Source organism: Notolepis coatsorum (assembly GCF_963971535.1).
Source record: "Notolepis coatsorum genome assembly, chromosome: 12".
Lineage (NCBI taxonomy): Eukaryota > Metazoa > Chordata > Actinopteri > Aulopiformes > Paralepididae > Notolepis > Notolepis coatsorum.
Window position 1 is genome coordinate 71,778,328 of NC_140176.1, and position 22,112 is coordinate 71,800,439.

The 22,112-nt window shown below is 44.8% G+C and overlaps 1 protein-coding gene across 1 annotated transcript in view; it reads right to left on the reverse strand.

Moving 5' to 3' along the window:
- Positions 1-22,112, reverse strand: part of LOC311238335 (stomatin-like) — a 35,196-nt gene that overhangs the window by 12,185 nt on the left and 899 nt on the right. Inside the window, exons 3-4 of the mRNA XM_084326366.1 lie at positions 14,237-14,309; positions 13,432-13,514 (exon numbers count right to left, since the gene is read on the reverse strand). Coding sequence (XP_084182492.1) covers positions 13,432-13,514; positions 14,237-14,309 — 156 coding nt within the window. The remainder of the gene's footprint in view (positions 1-13,431; positions 13,515-14,236; positions 14,310-22,112) is intronic.

Sequence of the window (22,112 nt, forward strand, 5' to 3'; positions counted from 1 at the left end):
GCCATTTTTATGAATGTCGTGGCAGATTTTTGGTTGTCGTTGCAACGTTATGGTGACGCTACTGCGCATGTGCGGATCGCTGTTTCGTTTATTTTCGCTCGGGGGACGTGGTAAGTGTGGATATTTTTGCTTTATGTTATATAAATGACCTGGGAGTGGTTCTGTTTGTGGTTGTTATTGCTATGTGTACGCAGGGGTAGAGATAGGTGACTTATCAGTGGTTGGTTTAAGGGAGAAAGTTGAGAATAGGCTGCGGACGTTGTCAGAGTGTGGATGATTTAATATACATGCCCATAAATTAAGCTGGGATTCATAAAACCGGCTGAACTGGGTAGGTTGTGTTGTTGTCTTTGATACATAGGGGTATATTTTTAACCAGGGGGGAATGAGAGTAATAGATTAAAAATAGTACAGTGGAAAACATGGAATTGTTCACCCGTTTTAAATACATCATAACTTTTATTGCATACATGATACACAGATAAACGGTAGTTTGGGAGAAATAATTGAAATGGGAAAAATGTTCTACAAAGTAGAATGCAGTAGGATCGGTTTGTCACGTGTGTATGGTAGGAGGAAGAAGGAGAACTAACCACTACAATGTTTTTATGAAATGAGTGATGCTTACATGTACATGTATGATGAGTTGATGGACGTTGCCGGTAATAGGTTAAAATTTCACAAAACTAACCTCATCAGTGGCTATTTATTGAGAAGGGAAATACTGTGTGCACTGCACAAAACAAGTGTGTACATGTGTGATGTTGTAGATTATGGGAGATAGTCATTGGGGAGGAAATCAATTTGGGGTTTATACTGCAAAACATTGCAGTGAGTCTATATTAAGGGAATGGTTTCGTTTGCCTGTGACCAAGTTAGACACACAATTTAACTACTCTGGGTCAATGTATCATTTAAAAATGGGAACAAGATATATACATTAAGTCTGTGGGATATGCTTAGGTGGTAATTTTATTACTTAAATGATGTTGTGTTAAAAAAGTAATTGTTTTAATCTGTGTGACATGTACAATTGTGAGCTTAGAATAATGATGTTGTGTTTGCTGGAGTTTAAAATATAGCTTGATAAAATGAAAATGCTTGTATAGGATATACATTGATGTTAAGATGTCAGATTTTGGTACACTGTTGGGATAATGTTGCTGCAAATCTTTAGATGTGGACTTGTTGATATATGTATTTTGTTGCATTGCTATGTTGAAATACTGTTAGAATGTTATATCTATATTGATTGCAGAATCCTTGGGTCACAGTGGGATAATAGTGACAGGGGGTTTGTTTAGTAGCTGTTTTGATGTAAAATTGTGTTTTAGCAGTTATTATAAATGATTTGTGTGTGTAATGACTAACCTTTTGTTGAATTTCAGGAGGGTCGATGGGTGGTAAAGCAATTTAGGGAAGGTCACGGGAACTCATAAAGAGTGACCCGGGCTATCTTTACTAAGCAGTAAACGGCCCGAGGGGGGCCAAGCAGGGAGTGAGACTGGACGCAACAGGAGAGAGGTCACAGAGGTGAAGATAGGAGTGTACAGTTGTACAGCTGCAAACAGGGAGACGGAATGGAGCTAGGCAGTTAGAAGCAGGGGAAGTAGAGGTCAGAGGTGAAGATGCAGAAGACAGTTGTAAAGTGATGACAGTTATTTTTACAACGGGGGAGAGGTTGAGACAGAGAGCGGCTAATTTGAGAAGAGGGTAGGAGAAGGTTGAGTAGGAGCCAAATCAGATGAGGTTATTTACATTTGATTAGGGCGGCCTGTTTGATTGAAGGAATAACCTGGAGATATCACCAGTTCTAGCAGGCTGGGGTGTCTACAGGTTGAAGAAGAGGTTCTGCTAGACCTTTTTGAGTGCAGGGATTGAGACGAGATGGTATTAGCCTGATAATGAGTGTAGCCTGATGGGAGAGCAGAAGAGGGGGAAGCAAACTAATCTTTGTTTGTCAAGAATGTGAAATGATTAACGAGTGTGGTGGAAGTATATGTTTATAGTATGAAGGATGAGGTTGAAATGATCTGTGTGGCTGAGAATGAGAGAGGATGTTGTTTATTTTGTGTGGTTGAGAGATTATTTTGTATAAAAGGGATTTTGATGCAGGGGTGAAGGAGTGAGCGATGTCATTTTTTTGATTTCAGTTCATATCATTTAAATGAGAGTTTGTTTTGGTTAAGGTAACAGCCTGTGCTCAGGATGTGTGGATGATGTTGAATTGTGAGGTTTGATTGGCTTTGGATTTTATTTCTTTTCTAAGAACTCTGATGTTCAGGATTGAATGGGTTGTGACAATGAGGAATTGGATGAAAGTGTTTATTTTATGTCATATTAATTTAAATTTAATTTTTGTATATATGAGTGAGCGTGAATGTACATTTGTAGGTTTATTTTCTAAGTGTTTTGATCTGTAGTTGTGTGGACTGAAAGGTGTTTGAATAGGAACCGGTAGGGGTGATTGTGTTGACTTAAGAGGTGTCGAGTCTCAGGGACAGGATGCGGTTCCAATTGAGAGTGTGTGTGAGAATTTGTGATGAGATATTGAATGGATGGTTTTGGAAAACCTGGTTTATATTTTATTTCATTGTTTTGCTATTTTGAGAATGGATGATAGTCTCACATGTAAAAATTGCAAGGCATGTGGTTGATAGTCTCACATGTAGAAATTGCAAGGCATGTGGTCGGAGGATGTGTTATATTTGAATATTTGGTTAATTGTTTGATTTTTTTTTCTCTTTTTCTTCCCAAATGTTTTTTTTTGTTAATGATCTGGGGAGAGGACTGTTGGAAGAAGAGATGCATTGGATCAAATCAATGACAGTTAAGTAGTGCCACCACGATTTGCATATGGAATTAATGGCTTCCCTTATTGAGTATGTTGACATATTGTGTAAAAAGATTTGCTCTGTGCTTGTGTCTTCAACAGCTCAGAAAAGGGAGGGGAAAGGCAGAGCAACGCTGGGAGAGACATGAATACATTTCATTAGCGGTAAAGTGACGTAGGATTTCATTTTTCCCTGTTACTCTGCAGTCCAATGAAGGTGAGAGAATTCTTGTACACAGAGACCCCTGCCTGTGCAAACCCCATGCGGGTGGGGCCAGGTTGTAAAAACTGAACAGATGTGGTTTGGAGGAACTTCCATGCTATAATCATCTGACGACGGGTTGTCATGAGGTAATCAATGGCTGGACCTGGGATGACCTGGCCTGGGGGGGGCGGGGCCAGTCTGAAGACTGAGCTGACAGTGTGTAAACAAGGTTCTCTGGGGAGTTGTGGTTGGACTGCGGGGACAGGGACGAGACTGGATAGGTATTGATGGGCTTTGTCTTGTGCACATTGATTTGGTAAAATGCGCAGGCAAAGGGCGGATAAATTACACAACGCAGGGTCAGATATAGATGCATTCACATAAGTAAGGATATGGCCAGGGTGAGGAGAATGGGTAAAAGAAAATTTTCGTTGAAATTCTGCTTTCCTCTGCCAGAACTGAGCTGAGGGAACAAGAAGTGATAAGTTTATGACCGTTATGTGTCATAAAAGGGGGGAGGATAGGTGGGAAGCAATTAGTTAAATATGCAGACGTGATTGTACTATCTTAAAGAAAAAATTAGCAGGAAGAAGGGATTATTTCAGAGAATGAATGTAAAATGGAAAATTGTGATACTAATGGATCTTGTCTCCCCAGATCATGTAAACGGATACTGTAATTTTAAAGAAAATGTGATTGATTATACTTTAAATGTATAATGTTTAGATTAAATTGTTTTAATTGTTTTTAGCATATTCAACGTGCCCAGAGGACGAGGCCTGATGAAAGAGTGGTAAACACTGTTTCATTTAAGGCAGAGTAGGTTAATTGGGGTTCTGGATGAATGGGTCATTTGGATTCCCCGGGAGGGGGCCATAGTCAGGGGAAATGTGGGAAAGAAAAGAAGAAGACAAGAAGGCAAAAATTGATGAGATGGACCAAAGAAGAATGGAAAAAATTGAGAAGAAAAATTGAGAAAAATTCAAATTTTTATGATTTTTGTTATTATGTTAAATTGTATGGCTAGTATGTATAGAAATTAAGTCAAGATAATTGTAATATGACATTAGTAAAATGTCAAAGGGAGGAGCTGTGGTAACCTTGACTTCATAATTTCATGATTTCATAATCAAAAATGTTAGATTAACCCAGAAAACTGAAAGTATCTGTAGTGATGGTAAATAGTTCATCACACATAGACTCTCAGAGTGATGGAACAAGCAGCCATTCCAAACCCCCCCAGGAAACCAAACACCTAGACATGTGACAGTTGAGCACAGCAAGGAGAGACCAAACAGCGGAAATGCCTCTGTAAGAATGTGGTTGCAATAATAGATTCAGAAAATACAAAGTGCCAGTTTGGTAGATGGGGTTTTTGGGATGGCTCTTGTGAATTGAATAGTATTAACCTAAGACGCACTGACTATACTGGGTTAATGTTTTCAACACAAGCACTATTAAGGCTGAAGTCATCAGACCTCATCAGTTGAACACCACCAGGCGACACCTCATGACGACATTGTTTACTCAGTCACACACCACAGAAAAACGGTGACTACAGCAGTAAAGACAGCTGCGCTAACCAAGATTAGAGGTCACAGGAAACATAATTGCATTATATTAGTTTAGAAATGAAAAACAATGTTGGAATAATAAAACAAGAGTATAGTAACCTATTAGAAAAGTAACTTACAAAGAAGAACCATATAGAAGGAATGTTAAAATGATTGATTCATTCAAAGGGGGCCACAGTCAAACCACCCCTCTGTCCAAAAAGGAGGGGGCCACAACCCACGAGGAAGGACATGTTGGGACCGATAAGCCCCAGAAATAAGCCCCAGAGAGGAATGTTAAAAGGTCTGAGGTCGTTGGACCTCCTCGCTGCTGGGAACTGGAAGAAGACACCGGCGGGGAGGTCAAGGGGGGGCTGACCATCTGGGGAGGGGCGCCATGTGTGGAGGCAAGGAAACTATGTGGGAAGTCAGGGTATAAAACAGTGGGTTTTGGTGAGGAAGGCCAGGCCAGCTCAGGACACCCGCCACACACCGTTACCCAGGGGGTCTGAGTTCTGGTCTCCACCACCACCACGACCATGGTCTACTTTGTCCCTATGTGAGTAGAAACTGTATATGGAATAATGTGATAACTAGAGTAAGATGCCTATCTTAGGCCCAGGTTTTATCATGTGGTGACAAAGAGTACTATGGTCTTATTTCATTAACATAACATGACTAATATTTATGTACAATACTGTCTTTGATGTGAAAAGCCAACTTGTGAGGGCTATTGTGATTTACCTGCATCAAATCCTTTTGTACAATCATGTATTATGTTTGAAGTGTCCTGTGTGTAACCAATGCATTATTCCAATCTCGGCCCACGCTGCAATTAAATGAATATTGGACCATAGCTGCTGGTTGTCTGGCTGTATACACTTATTCTCTACTGGCTAAATTTGGGAGCTCAGATGAGGACCATGTTTTCTATCACACTGTGATCTTTCCCTTCCTCTAGTTAGCAACCTCACTACTGTGCTGTAATTAATGGATATTCATATATGAATATACAACACAAGTAAACAAATCACGGAACGTTAGCCACGTTAGTTAGCCAGCATCAGCCAGGTCCCGTTAGCTCTCAGAACGTTAGCCACGTTAGTTAGCCAGCATCAGCCAGGTCCCGACGTTAGCTCTCAGAACGTTAGCCACGTTAGTTAGCCAGCATCAGCCAGGTCCCGTTAGCTCTCAGAACGTTAGCCACGTTATCAGCCAGGTCTCGACGTTAGCTCTCAGAACGTTAGCCACATTAGTTAGCCAGCATCAGCCAGGTCCTGTTAGCTCTCAGAACGTTAGCCACGTTAGTTAGCCAGCATCAGCCAGGTCCCGACGTTAGCTCTCAGAACGTTAGCCACGTTAGTTAGCTAGTTAGCCCGCACCATCCAGGTACTACTATAACATAAGCTCCCAGTCCCAGAACGGTAGCTAGTTAGCCCGCACCATCCAGGTACTACTATAACATTAGCTCCCAGTCCCAGAACGGTAGCTAGTTAGCCCGCACCATCCAGGTACTACTAACGTTAGCTCCCAGTCCCAGAATGGTAGCTAGTTAGCCCGCACCATCCAGGTACTACTAACGTTAGCTCCCAGTCCCAGAACGGTAGCCAGTTACCCCGCACCATCCAGGTACTACTAACGTTAGCTCCCAGTCCCAGAACGGTAGCCACGTAACCCTAGGCTGGCGCATGCTGTGCAGTGCAATACAATCAACTCTGTGTCAGTGTAATAGCAGTCTGTGACGTCACGGTATTGAGAATCATACCGGCGGGATCTCGAAATACCCTGGTATACCGTAATACCGTCATACCACCCAAGCCATTAACATTCGAATAATCAGTGTTCCATGGTTTTCATACCCGGTAATACAGTCGCGCCAAGGTTTTCAAAAGCTACATTGAAACATTTCCAAAGAGAAACCCATAAAAATCAAGTATGTACAAAGCCAAAAAAGTTACAAGTACAACCAAACCGGGCGGTTAGGTGGTCGAGCGGAGATTGCGTTTGTCACCAGCCCCGGAGCTGTGAGCTTGGTTCGCCTGTTCGAATCCAGCTCACAGCTCCGGGGTTGTCACCAGCTTGGCTGGCCGTCTGCACTGATACAATTGGCTGTATCAGAGGGTGGGAGAAGCTGGCGGGGTGGGTCCGGGTCGTTGTAAACAGCGACTCCTACAGTTCGGTCGGGGCGCCTGCTAAGCGCGGATTGGACGTGAGGGGGATAGTGTGGTCCTCCCACACGCTACGCCCTCTCAATGAGAATCCGCGCTGCCAGGTGAAAAGAAGCGGTGATTGGCTGGACGTGTGTCGGAGGAAGCACGTGGTAGCCTCCACTCTCCCAAATGATCTGACTGTGGGGGGTAAAAGCGCAGCGACCAGGAAGGGACTGGGAATTGGCATACGACTAACATTGGGATGGGAGAAAATCGGAGGAAAATGGAGGAAAAAAAAAAAAAAAAAAAAAAAAAAAAAAAGTACAACCAAACCAAACTCCACGTCCACATTCCCTTATGTTGTTTTAGTCTTTCGCAGGCCCTCATTACGTCTTGCCAGTGAGCCGTTCACCTCCATTCTCTGTGCGACTCCCTTCCTTTGTGAGAGTATGTCGGCCAGTGTATGCGCGCCCAGCATGGACCTCAGGGTGATCTGCGCCAGTGTGTGTGTTGCCAGGTAGCCGTCTGCCACCCGCGTCACCCAGAGTGAGGGCTCCACTATCCGGTAGAACATGACGGCGTCCACTCTCAACGGCACAAAATCAGCCGTGAGGATCTGAGTAGAGAGGGTAATGGGGTGTGTTATAATTATGTTCGGTTTCACAAACTGATCATGTGACACAAGTACAACATGATAAGAATTAATCTGACAGTACGTAAATATTCCCTACCCCGAAAAAAAAATTGCCTTTCACCAAAGGATTTTATGTTTTATTAACGTTCCAATTTCCAAAAGGCTAATTGCTAACCCTAAATGGCCAGGTTTTGCAGAAAATGTTTGTTTTTTAAACTGCCACTCGAAAGGCAAAATACCCTGCCTTATCAAAGAGAGAAATGTATATAAGAAGGCTTTGTTCACGGGGGCCACAGATACATGAGACTCGAAAGAAGCCATAAAATACGTCACCCATGAGAGGTCTGAAGGAAGCCTCTTTGCTCCCCCAGTTCTTCTACATGTGATCTAGGTTCACCTACAGGGTGTATTTGCCTTAGCACTATGGCACGAGGGATACCTCCATCATATCATTCATGATGTGCATTTTCTAAATGACTCTCTGAAGCACCCTCTGTTTTAATTGAGTCATCACTGAGCGGAACAGAAACCAAGAGCCACTCTGTTTCAAATCCCTCAACCAATTAGTAATACGAGCTGACTGTTGGCAACGGCAAGCAATGTTCTTCTCCGACTCTGGTATTTTTATTTTTAATGATTTAGCGACTGGCTGACAGATAACACATTTGTTTCTTGAAGGTTTTAAAGGTTCTTGAATGGTTTGAAAACAATTCAGGATAACAAAGCTCCAGATAGGAGCTTGACCCCATTGACTTTGCATTAGATTGTAGAGCTAAATGGAGTTGCATGGATCCAGTGACCAAAGCTTAAAGTGGAGATGAAGCAGTGAACGGCGTTAGCAACCGGGAGCGATGGCACCAGCCGGGGACCGGCGTTAGCTCTCGGGAGCGATGGCTAGCTAGTTACCACCAGCCGGGGACCGGCGTTAGCTCTCGGGAGCGATGGCTAGCTAGTTACCACCAGCCGGGGACCGGCGTTAGCAACCGGGAGCGATGGCTAGCTAGTTACCACCAGCCGGGGACCGGTGTTAGCAACCGGGAGCGATGGCTAGCTAGTTAGCACCTAGCCATGGCTCCCGGTTGCTAACGCCGGTCCCCGGCTGGTGGTAACTAGCTAGCCATCGCTCCCGAGAGCTAACGCCGGTCCCCGGCTGGTGGTAACTAGCTAGCCATCGCTCCCGAGAGCTAACGCCGGTCCCCGGCTGGTGCTAACTAGCTAGCCATCGCTCCCGAGAGCTAACGCCGGTCTGTCTGTCGAAGACCGAGGGAAGGCTTCAGCTGATTAGTGGTCTTCTGGACAAACCTTCCACCCCCAACAACATAATCCGAGGCAATGAAGTGTTCGCTGGAGATATTCATTCCCTGTCCAACAGGCTGATCACGCCGTCTGAGTGCAGCCAGCCTGAGCCAACATGCCAACAACACTGTTTTTTTCACTGGTAGTTTGTGGAAATTAACCAACTTTCCTCTCTCTTTCACACGGTAAAATTAGTTTGAACAGCCAGGAGCAATACAAAAAGAACCACCGCGGTCCCGTTGTTTGGTAGGCAACATTTGACTGACCCGACAGACCATGTTTACTATGCAGCTAACCCACAGTGTATACACCAAACCAACACCGTGACGTCAGCAACAAAATGGCGCCGCACATGTTCATAAATGCTACATAAATGGACATTACAAATAGTTTTTTCTTAGAAACGCCTTATTTTTATAATGTGATTTTTTCTGTGGTTTATCTAAATACTAATTTGATGCTATGACTATGTGTTTATCACTATGCTTCATCTCCCCTTTAAAGCCAAGATTATCTTCTCCAGAGTCAGACAAGAAGATAGATACCAATTTCCTCTCTGTGCGTTCAGTAGAAAGCTATCCGGCTGCAAGCTAGCCTAGCTTAGCACAAATTAATGGAAGTGGATACACCACTAGCCTAGCTTAAAATTTCAGGAGAAACAGTATCCATGGTCAGTATCCATTTCCATTCATTTGTGCTAAGCTAAGCTAGCTTGCAGCCGGATAGCTGCAACACACAGAGAGGAAATGGGTATCTATCCCACGTGATTTTTAAACGTAGCCTATGTGTGCGAAGACGCTCTCTGATTGGCTAGCCGCGTACAGCGAAGACCCTCTCTGATTGGTTTAGCGCCGAAGGGTCCCTTCCGCCTAACCATAACCCTAACCCTAACCTTAACCTTAACCCTAACCTTAACCTTAACCCTAACCTTAACCCTAACCCTAACTCTAACCCTAACTCTAAGCATAACCCACTTCGAAAGAGGGCCAAAGCATAACCACTTTGAAGCAGAGAATATATATGTACAAGGCGGAAGAGACCCTTCTGTGCTAAACCAAGCATCTATCCCCATGGACCATATTCACACAGTGGCCATTTTGCTCTTATGTCATGCTCAGGTTGGTTTCCTTTCCACTTTGGGGAACAGGGTGGAAAGAAACCTAACCTGAGTGCGACCTAAGAGCAAAATGGCTGCCATGTGATTATGTTCAATACAATATTCAAGAGGTTTATTTGTCACATACATACCAGGGCATACAGTGAAATGCGGGTGGCCATGCCTGCTTCGATTGTGCAATAATACAATAGTAAATAAGATAAGTAGAAGATAATAAAATAGACATAAAATAGACATGATAAAATAGACATGTTAAAAGTCCTGAGATAAATGCAATACAATGTTAGCTACGAATGAAAGGCACTGGGTCCTATGTGCACTACTATACAATATACAGTTTTACTCTATATCCCTATGCTATACTTGCTATTACTAAACTATACTATACAAGAACCACAACAGTTCTTTCCTTAACTCATTGACTGCCACGCTTTCCCATCTTTACTCCCTGGCGCCAGCGTTATTGACCATTTTCACAATGTTTGCGGACCCATTGTATATTCTATATTATAGCTATGGAGACAATAGTATGGCTCATTTGACAGGCACTATTTATAGTCCAACATTGACAAACCAGTTCATTTCTACATACTTTCGTTTGTGCGCTATTCCACGCTAAACATCGCCCCATTTCATAATCCAGTCTCGTTTTCTAGATAGTGAGATATGACGTGTTATATGCATATGCGCAAATCGTTCAGGTTGCTCGCCTGAAACCTATATTATTTCCAAATCAAAAGGTATATACCATATATAGATGTTTCTTCACAAAATCATCAAGGGGGGGTCATTTTACAAAGGTTCGATCACGCTGTGATCAATCCAAAAGCATGTTTTAGGTTCGGTAAAATAGACCATATAGACCTTACCTTAGTCAGAAGGTACTCCAAAATGAATAATCCCAGTAGTTCCATTGCGATCGCCATTATTCATGTGCATTGGGCCTGGCTATAATACGGGAAACAATAGGTTTCAGGCAAGCAAATCTCCGACAGATGGCTGTGTGCTGATTCACTTTGAGGGGGAGGGGATTCCTGCAGCCAGGCACAGAGGCACTGAGAGACACCTTAGAGACCCAGTTCAAAAGGTAGATGATACTGCCACGGTCCTGTCGGGATTCGATCATCATTGCAATTTTTATGTAGGCAGCGGTACCAGGGAGACATAGGCAGGCCCACGCGAGTGTTTAGAATGGGAAAATCAAAAAAATAAAAAAGGATCAAAACCCGAGAAATCTTGGGTTTGGCGCTCAACGGTTGGATTCGAAACCCGAGCAGGGTTAAAGTGAACTTTTTTTCTCCACACATTGTCCGCCAAGAACGGCGTAAGTCGTTATTGCCCGCCATGCGTTGAACTCCAACAACGCCGTACATCGTTTTTGGGATCAATATTTCATTTTTTCGCCATGGCATTCATAATTCATCCAGCCTCCCTCCGGACTGCAGCGGCACCCTGTCTGAGATTGCAACGCCTCAATACCGCCGCCTGGTGGATGGTCTGGCGAGTTACACTCACGTCAAACCAGAAGTGGCGATCGGTGCGTCGAGGAAATCCCTCCGGCAGTCATATCTTGTTACGTGGATCCAGACAAACACAGGTGCATTTGGATCGATTTCGAAACGCAATAATCGATATGATTTTGGCGTTTATTGCGCCATACAAACCGGAAATGGATCTAGGAGATCGGCGTCAAATAATTGGGATTTTTTTTCTCCAGTCTCATCGGTGAACGGTAAGAGGACACTAACGTTATTTTCAGCCCGATTGTCCATTTCCTTGTTTGCAATCAGTCTGATCAATATATCAACCCATACTAAATAAAGCCGTTACTGACGATCAAGGAATTATAAACGACCCCCCCCCCCCCCTTTCCTTCACGCATGATGAATCATAATGTATACCAATCATATACATTTGAATTTTTTAATATAGCGTGTATAGGAAAGAAACGCCAATCGATAATCTATCATATGCGTCAGGGCCTATAACTAGCGTTTTTGGAATTACAGCAGAAGAGCTTAAAAACATACTTATATTCTCGAAGGTATTAACACAACAATGTATGAATGAAAAAATATAACGTTCCCACATCCTGAACGATAGATAGTCGATGTTGAATGGGCCATAGTAATGTCAATATAGCTATAATATTTAAAAAGTTATAGCCCTGCAAAGAAGGTAAACATCTCCATAGGCTTACAATGGTGGCAGACTGGGTATAATGATGGGCACAATGCCCGGTGTCCAATGTGTTAAAGTGTCCTTTTCATTGTGTAGCTCTTATCTTGCAAGGGCCCACATGTGGGCCCTCTTGAGGACGATTTGCCCACCGGCACTTGGCGACCACTAGTGGCTCGGTGTGCATATTTTGTAATACAATATATATATCGAATTAAAGCCCCATTTGTTGCCTGTCGATAGCCCTTTCAGGTGACAAAATCCGTTGCGCGGTTCTCGAGTTACATGCCGATATTTGAGGCTTGTACAAAGCTCCACAAAGGAGTTGGACCTGAACCTGGCCACACAGTCATGTGTGTACAGTGAATACAGCAGGGGGCTGAGAACACAGCCCTGGGGGGACCCGATGTTCAGGGTCATTGAGTTGGAGGTATGTCCCCCCACTCTGACCGCCTGGGGCCTGTCACTCAGAAAGTCCAGGATCCAGGCGTGGAGTTCAGACCCAGATCGATCAACTTGTCAAGTCTGGTGGGGACTATGGTGTTGAAAGCTGAACTATAGTCGATGAACAGCAATCTCACACAGCCCCCCTTCTGACTGTCAAGGTGAGAAAGGGTGTTGTGCAGTACCTTGGAGACCGGTACTGGGGAGAAACAAGACAACTGTGGTGTACGATGTACTTCATGTCATACACAGTGGTTTTTACCAATGGTGTTTTTCCTCAAATTTATTTTAGAGTCAGAGACTAAATGTCTAGACCTAGCCTGTTTGAAGCTAATGTTTTACTGTTTGTGAACAATGATGACATTTTTGGAAGAACTCAAAAAGGTTTTTAACAGAAGTCTCCAGGCAGGGCCAGCCTGGATGAAACAACGCTATGTCTTTTTTTGATCCACTTTTTCTCCCATTTTCTATATTTTCTCCCATCCCAATTTCGTATCATCCAATTCAACCCTCCCCTGTCACGAACGCTGTTTCTTGCCTCCCACAAGCCGGCTGCAATGTGGACTAAGTCATACATAGCACAAGTCCCCTCCGGTACTTGAGGTAACAGCAGTCGCATCTTTTCACCTGCGCAGCTCGATCTCTCAGTGGCGAGGAGTAACGCGTGGGAGGCTCACGCTGCCCCCGACACTTCCTGATTCTACTGCGCAGGCGCACCAACCGACCTGTAGGAGTCGCTGTCCACAACGCCCGATCCCCACCCATCAGTTTCCCACCCCCTAATACGGCCAATGTGTATTAGTATGAACGACCAGATAAACTGAAAGCAATGTGGAGCGCTGGGCTCGAACAGGCGAGCCCAGCGTCTCCGCATTCGTGGCGAGCGCCTTTCCCACTACGCCACGTAGCCGCCCAAACAACGCTATGTCTGACGACCTGTCCGCCCGTTTTGTTGACCTTTGCCAGCAGTTTTGCCTATACAAAATAAAGTGTCTATAGGTCATGTTTCAGTTCTGCTGACCTCTTGTGGAGGAATGTTGAAGGAGACTGTTCTCAGATCCACTTTCTGGATGACGTCCAACCAGGGAATGACATAGAACAGACCTGCAGAAAATATCAACAAATGAAACCTCAGGTGTAACAGAAGACAGCTTGGTGTCCAATTATAACCTCACCTATGGTGTTTAAAAAGCTCATGTGAATGAACTAGAGATCTTGTTATTATTTCTCACACAGATTGAACTGGTCACAGGTTGAAGTGCCATGCCCATGAGCTGCCAATAGGGGCTAACCGAAGGGAGAATCATTGAACTACTGTGTGAGTGAGTGAGTGAGTGAGTGAGTGAGTGAGTGAGTGAGTGAGTGAGTGAGTGAGTGAGTGAGTGACACAAGGCAGCCACATAGAAGCGCTTTGTATTCAAAAAACAACACAAAAAGACATTAAAGGAACACGCCAACATTTTGCGAAATTAGCTTACCGTCTTCTCCAGAGAGAGACAAGAAGATAGATACCAGTTTCCTCTCTGTGCGTTCAGTTCATCTGGCTGCACGTTAGCCTAGTTTAGCACAATGAATGGAAGCGGACATGGCCGGTTAGCCTTCGGGAGAGGTGTTAGTTGGACAATGCCTAGGCTCACCGGCCATGTCCGCTTCCATTCATTGTGCTAAGCTAGGCTAACATGCAGCCAGATAGCTTTCTACTAAACGCACAGAGAGGAAACTGGTATCTATCTTCTTGTCGCTCTCTGGAGAAGACGATAGGCTAATTCCCAAAATGTTGGCGTGTTCTTTTAAGAAGAAAGGGAACAAAAAGAGATGGGTCGTACCTGGTCCTTTGGGCCAACCTTTAACAACTCTGCCCAGCCGGAAGATAACAGCCCTCTCATACTCCCGGACTATCTGGAAAAGAGTGGACCACAGATTGGTAGTCACTATTCATACATTAGTGGTTTAAGCTATACTTGCCATATATAGCCTATTAACCATCAGCCTAACCTTAAAAGGGGTTTGCCCCTTCCTGTCAAAAAACAAATGTCCCCCTTACCCGTAGTGCCATCTATCCATGCAAATAGATGAATGAATGAATGAATGAATGAATGAATGAATGAATGAATGAATGAATGAATGAATGAATGAATGAAAACTTTATTTAACAGATTGCAGAATGGGTACAATACAGTACGGCTCAATACACACAATTGTTAAGGGGATGCAGACCTGAGAAAGACGTTTGTCTTGTTTCCATCAGGGTCCCCCATTTTCAATTCATATAGACATTTATGACATACACAACATACATGACATTTATGGCATAGGGACATATAGGTATTTAGTACTGATACATTTGTGACATAAACGGTATTCAAATATACAGTACTGTTACCCCTAGATCCTGACAGAGTATATACATATGATGGGGAGGAGACTGTACCTTAGGAAGGGGTGGGTGGGTGGGAGAGAAATATACATACGGCGGGGAAAGAATATATACATGCGGTTTCAAGTTTCAAGTTTCTTTAATAGTTGTCATACAGAAGTACAGAATACTTTTATACAAAATGCTTCTTACTGTTGCGCTCCAGAGACTGTGCAAGACAAGATAAGTATGAAATAAAATAACATAGTAAAATTAGAAGTAAAAAAATGAGGTCACAGTGTTCAGTTTAGACATATGTACAATGTTCGATGCAGAATAGACGTAGTTACCATACAATATACAATACTGTGCAGTGTACTAATATACAATACTATATAGTGCAAGGCAGAAATGGAGAAATGGGACGAGGTGCAATTTAGGTACAATTCACAGTAGGTGTACGAGTTGTAGTGCAAATCCTTTATCAATAAATATAAAGTGTAAGTGTGTTTGTGTGATCTAAAGTGTGGAGAGTGGGTGCTGCAGTGTGTTGTTTGTTTGAGTGAGTGTGTGCGTGTGGGTGTGTGTGCTGTGTGCATTTGATGGTTGTTGCATAGTGATTATTGTTCGTTTAACAGCCTGATGGCCTGGGGATAGAAGCTTCTTCTGAGTCTTTCTGTGCTCGCCTTAAGACTCCGGTATCGCTTGCCTGACCGCAGCAGTTCAAAGAGGCAGTTGTTCGGGTGGCTCGAGTCCTTAATAATTCTCTTAGCCTTCCCCTTGCACCGCTTGTTGTAAATGTTCTGGAGGGTGGGAAGCCCCCCTCCAATTGTGCGTTCGGCTGAACGTGTCACTCTTTGTAGTCTGCTACGGTCTTGTGCAGTGCTATTCCCAAACCAGGAGGTGATGTTGCCGGTCAGGATGCTCTCTATTGTACATGAGTAGAAGTTCCTAAGGATCTTCTGACTGACTTGGAACTTCCTTAGGCGCCTGAGGAAGTAGAGGCGTTGTCGTGCCTTCTTCACAACACTGTCAATGTGTGTGGTCCATGTCAAGTCCTCGGATATGTGGGCTCCGAGGTACTTGAAACTGTTCACTCTCTCAACCGGTGCCCCGTCGATGCTGAGGGGGCTGTAGTCCTTGACCCCCGACCTCCTGAAGTCCACAATCATCTCTTTTGTTTTGCTGACGTTCAGGGAGAGGCAGTTCTCCTGACACCACTGTGACAGGTTCTCTACCTCTCTACCTACAAAAATTGGAGCGATCCAACTAACGTGAAGGAATTATCCAACCACTGCTCCCCAGAACTGGAATATATAACCATCAAGTGTCGTCCTTTCTTCCTCCCGAGGGAGTTAACGGCGATCGTCCTGATCGGAGTGTATATTCCACCGCAAGCCAGCAACAAGGTTGCGCTCTCCAGACTCCACGACGAGGTAAATAGAATACAAGTGGCGAATGTTAACGCCGCCATTTTAGTGCTGGGAGATTTCAATAGCGCCAATCTGAGAAAGGTATTGCCTGACTTCTATCAGCATGTGACTTGCAACACCAGAGGCGGTAACATCCTAGATCACTGTTACACGCAATTTAAAGGTGGCTACAAGGCTCATTCTGATAGTGGCTTTGGTAAATCAGATCACGCGTCCATCTTTCTTTCACCAAAGTACAAACAGAGAATTAAAAGTACTCCTGTAGTCTCGCGAGAGGTGCAGAAATGGGATTTGACGTCAGAGGAGACGCTCCGGTCAGTGTTTCACTACACAGACTGGAATGTGTTCCGCGACACAGATAACATTAATGTCTACACGGAAACAGTGCTGGACTATGTTTGTACTAGGGTGAAAGAAACAATCCCCACTACCAAAATGAAAGTTTACCCAAATCAAAAACCCTGGGTAGACAAATCCGTCCGTGAAGCTCTGAGAGAGCGCACCAAAGCATACAACGACGGCCTAGTGGCAGGCAACATGAATGACCACAAGGTGGCGCGATACAACGTAAGGAGGACAGTGTCAGAGGCCAAACGGCGCTACAGGGATAAAATTGAACTCCAGTTTGAACAAGCTGACTCTAGAGCTATGTGGCAGGGGCTCAAAACGATGACAGACTACAAAGGCGCCTCCCTCAAACTGAACAGTGACATCTCCTTAGCAAATGACCTCAATACCTTCTATGCGAGGTTTGATGCTGGTAATAACAACACCAGCTCACAAGCCTCGGCAATGGGGGGGGGGGGGGGTCGGCTGCTGATGGAGGCGCAGTGTTCAGGGTAACAGAGCATGAGGTGAGGCGGACCTTTAAAAAAGTGAATATCAGGAAGGCAGCAGGTCCGGACGGCATCCCCGGCCGCGTCCTAAAAGTCTGTGCCGACCAACTGGCCCCAGTATTCACTGACATATTTAACCTGTCCTTAGAACAGGCTGTCATCCCCACCTGCCTGAAGAAGTCCACTATTATCCCTGTACCCAAAAAATCCAAGCCTGCTTGCCTCAACGACTACCGCCCTGTAGCTCTCACCTCCATAGCCATGAAGTGCTTTGAGAAGCTAGTAAAGGGCTACATCTGCTCCTCCCTCCCCATCAACATGGACCCCCTGCAATTTGCATACCGCCCCAACAGGTCCACGGAGGACGCCATAGCCCATGTGCTGCACACAGCAGCATCACACCTGGACAAGAGGCAGGGGAACTATGTGAGAATGCTATTCATCGACTACAGCTCGGCATTCAATACCATAGTCCCCTCCATACTCATAGCCAAGCTCAGGGACCTGGGCTTGGGCTATGACCTCTGCCAGTGGGTCTTGGACTTCCTGACTGGCAGACCCCAGGTGGTGAGAGCAGGCAACTGCACCTCCTCATCCATCACCCTCAACATAGGGGCCCCCCAGGGCTGTGTTCTGAGTCCCGTCCTCTACTCCCTGTACACACACGACTGTGTGGCTCAGCGGAGTAGCAATACAATCATCAAATTTGCTGACGACACAGTGGTGGTGGGCCTGATCTCTGCCAACGACGAGAGGGCCTACCTGGAAGAGGTCAAGGTCCTGGCGGGATGGTGCCAGGAAAACAGCCTCTCCCTGAACGTCAGCAAAACAAAGGAGATGATTGTGGACTTCAGGAGGTCGGGGGTCAAGGACTACAGCCCCCTCAGCATCGACGGGGCACCGGTTGAGAGAGTCAACAGCTTTAGGTACCTCGGAGCCTACATATCCGAGGACTTGACATGGACCACACACATTGACAGTGTTGTGAAGAAGGCACGACAACGCCTCTACTTCCTCAGGCGCCTAAGGAAGTTCCAAGTCAGCCAGAAGATCCTTAAGAACTTCTACTCATGTACAATAGAGAGCATCTTGACCGGCAACATCACCTCCTGGTTTGGGAATAGCACTGCACAAGACCGAAGCAGACTACAAAGAGTGACACGTTCAGCCGAACGCACAATTGGAGGGGGGCTCCCCACCCTCCAGAACATTTACTACAAGCGTTGCAAGGGCAAGGCTAAGAGAATCATTAAAGACTCCAGTCACCCGAACAACTGCCTCTTTGAACTGCTGCGGTCAGGCAAGCGATACCGGAGTCTCAAGGCGAGCACAGAAAGACTCAGAAGAAGCTTCTATCCCCAGGCCATCAGGCTGCTAAACGAACAATGAATGAACACTACACAACAACAACCACCAAACGCACATAGCACACACATCCACACGCACACACTCACTTTAAACAAACACACTGTAGCACCCACTCCACACACTTTATAGCACACACCCACTTTAAACAAACACACTGTAGCACCCACTCCCCACACTTTATATTTATGGATGAAGGATTGCACTACAACTCGTACACCTTACTGTAAATTGTACCTAAAATTGTACCTCATCCCATTTCTGCTTTGCACTAGATAGTACTGTACATTAGTACACTGCATAGTATTGTGTATTGTATATTATATGGTAACTCAGAACATTGTACATATGTCTATACCGAACACTGTGACCTCATTTTTCTTCTTCTAAATTCATGCTATATTATGTTATTATGTTATTTGATACTATCTTGTCTAGCACAGTCTCTGGAGCGTAACAGTAAGAAGCATTTTGTATGAAAGTATTCTGTACTTCTGTATGACAACTATTAAAGAACTTGAACTTGAACTTGAACTCTTCCAGGTAGGCCCTTTCGTCGTTGGCAGAGATCAGGCCCACCACTACTGTGTCATCAGCAAATTTGATGATGGTGTTGTTGTTCCGCTGTGCTACGCAGTCATGTGTGTACAGGGAGTAGAGGAGGGGGCTCAGAACACAGCCCTGGGGGGCCCCTATGTTGAGCGTGATGGATGAGGAGGTGCAGTTGCCGGCTCTTACCACCTGGGGTCTGCCCGTCAGGAAGTCCAAGACCCACTGGCAGAGGTCATAGTTCAAGCCCAGGTCCCTGAGCTTGGCTATGAGTTTGGAGGGGACTATGGTATTGAATGCTGAGCTGTAGTCGATGAACAGCATTCTCACATAGTTCCCCTGCCTCTTGTCCAGGTGTGATGCTGCTGTGTGCAGCACATGGGCTATGGCGTCCTCCGTGGACCTGTTGGGGCGATATGCAAATTGCAGAGGGTCCAGGTTGATGGGGAGGGAGGAACAGATGTAGCCCTTCACTAGCTTCTCAAAGCACTTCATGGCTATGGAGGTGAGGGCTACAGGGCGGTAGTCGTTGAGGCAAGCGGGCGTAGATTTTTTGGGTACAGGGATGATGGTGGACTTCTTCAGACAGGTGGGGATGACAGCCTGTTCCAAGGACAGGTTGAAGATGTCAGTGAATACCGGGGCCAGTTGGTCGGCACAGACTTTTAGGACGCGGCCGGGGATGCCGTCCGGTCCTGCTGCCTTCCTAATATTCACTTTTTTAAAGATCCGTCTCACCTCATGCTCTGTTACCCTGAACACTGAGTCTCCATCAGCAGACCCCCCCCCCCCCCCCCCCCATTGCTGTGCGGTGGGGAGGAGACTATCTATTAGGAGGTGGTGGGGGTTTTGGGCATTTACGGTGGCCAGTTTCGAATTGCAGCCTCCCGTAGGTGCTCTTTAAGAGCGGTTTTGAATGTGGGTAGGGATTCACATTCCTTTACAGCTTTGGGTAGGGCGTTCCACATTGATGTGGCATAATTGCGAAGCGTGTTTAGTCCCTTGTTTGAGCCGAATCTGGGTTTAACATGATTTGTTGAGCTTCCTCTGGTGTAGTGGTTGTGGTATTCACTGACCTTTGGGAAGTATTTTGACATGTACATGGGTACCTTAGTCGTATAGTGTATCTTGTAGACCAGGCCCATTGCAAGTTGCTGTACTCTGTCGTCTACTCTAAGCCATCCTAGGTTGTCAAAGTGGGCAGGGGTGAGGTGGGTTCTGGGGGTAAGATCAAGTAGTAGTCTGACCAGTTTGTTTTGTGATGTTTGTAATTTTGTTTTAAGCGCCTTTGAGGTGCTTTGGTACCATGAGGTGCACGCATAGTCGTAGTACCCTTGAATGAGTGCTCCTGCCAGAGTCTTCAGGGTATTCTTGTTTACCAGAGAGGAGATCCGGTACAAGAATCTAGTTCGTTGGTTGACTTTTTTTTATTACATTGGATGCCATTTTGTCACAGGAAAGATTTGCCTCTAGGATGGAACCCAGGTAGGTAATTTCGTCTTTCCTTGTGACAATATTGTCACCCACTGCAACTGAGAAGCCGTCGGTCTTGCTGAGTTTGTTATTTGAACCGAAGAGAATGGACTCTGTTTTGCCCATGTGTAATGATAGTTTGTTATCAGCGAGCCATATGCAGATTTTGCCTAGTTCCGAGCTGAGGGTTTTTTCAACCTGCAACTTGTTCTTGTCAGAGACCAGCAGGGCTGAGTCGTCCGCAAACAGGAACAAGTTGCAGTCACAGGCTGCTTCCTAAATTAGGAAGAGTAGCGGTCCTAGTATGCTTCCTTGTGGAACACCACAGCTCACTGTGAGGGGGGGGGATAGAGTACCGTTTACCTCTACCATCTGTTCTCTCCCCTCCAGGTAGGATTGCATCCAGCTCACTGATAAGCTATCAAAACCAATTGCTTTTAGCTTTTGCTTTTAGCTGCTTTTAGCAGATTCCATGTGATTTGCCAAGTTTTGGAGATATCTACCGTAGGGATGTCAGCCATTACTCCAATACTGAATAGCACTTGGTTTGTGACTCAAGACGGCAAAGGAATAGGCCTACATTTAAATTGTAGGAGCTATTTTCTACCAAAGTACATCTGCCATACATTATTATCATTATTATTATTAACCCAAAAATTACTAAACTTTGGGTATAAATGTATAATAGGCCCTATCACAGTTCAGATTGTCCTTTTCTTTTATTAATGTCCTCTCATATAAAATGGACATGTCAAAATTGAAGCCTCCATAGACATTAATGTTAAGGAGTGTTAAAGGAGAACAGGGTGAACACTAATGTAATGGGACGGGATACCAAGAGGATCGTGATAACATACTTGTTGTGGGATATTTGAAGAGGACTTCTTTTACAAATATATTTTGAAATGGTGTCATTTGATTTGGTTGAATAATCTGATGAAGTACAGACTTTGTTTCACATATGTAGGCTTTTGATTGATTGATTGAAAACTTTATTAACAGATTGCAGAATGGGTACAATACAGTACAGCTCAATACACACAAGTGTTAAGGGGATGCAGACCAGAGAAAGACTTTCGTCTTGTTTACATCAGGGTCCCCCATTTTCAATTCATCAGGACATATATGACATACAGATAGACAGTACTGCTACATCTATACATTTATGACATACCAGATTTGCAAATACAGTACTGTTTGTGATACAAAAAGAGTCCAGAAAAGGGAGTATATACATTTGACGTAAAAACTGTACATTGGAGGAGGTTGGGTGGGGTTGGGTGGGTAGGAGGGGTTGGGGGGGGGAAACACTGTACAACTGTACAAGCAAAACTGTACATTGGAATATTGACAACCATACTAGGTAATTTACTGTACATTGGACAGGGTTGGGGGGAACACTGTACAAACAAGCAAAACTGTACATTGGAATATTGACAAAACCATACTAGGTAAATTACTGTACATTGGAGGGGGTTGGGTTAAGACATTTACAGGGGCCAGTTTCGAATTGCAGTCTCCCGTAGGTGTTCTTTGAGAGTGGTTTTGAAAGTGGGTAGTGATTCACATTCCTTTACAGCTTTAGGTAGGGCGTTCCACATTGATGTGGCATAATTGCGAAACGTGTTTAGTCCCTTGTTTGAGCCGAATCTGGGTTTAACATGATTTGTGGAGCTCCCTTTGGTGTTGT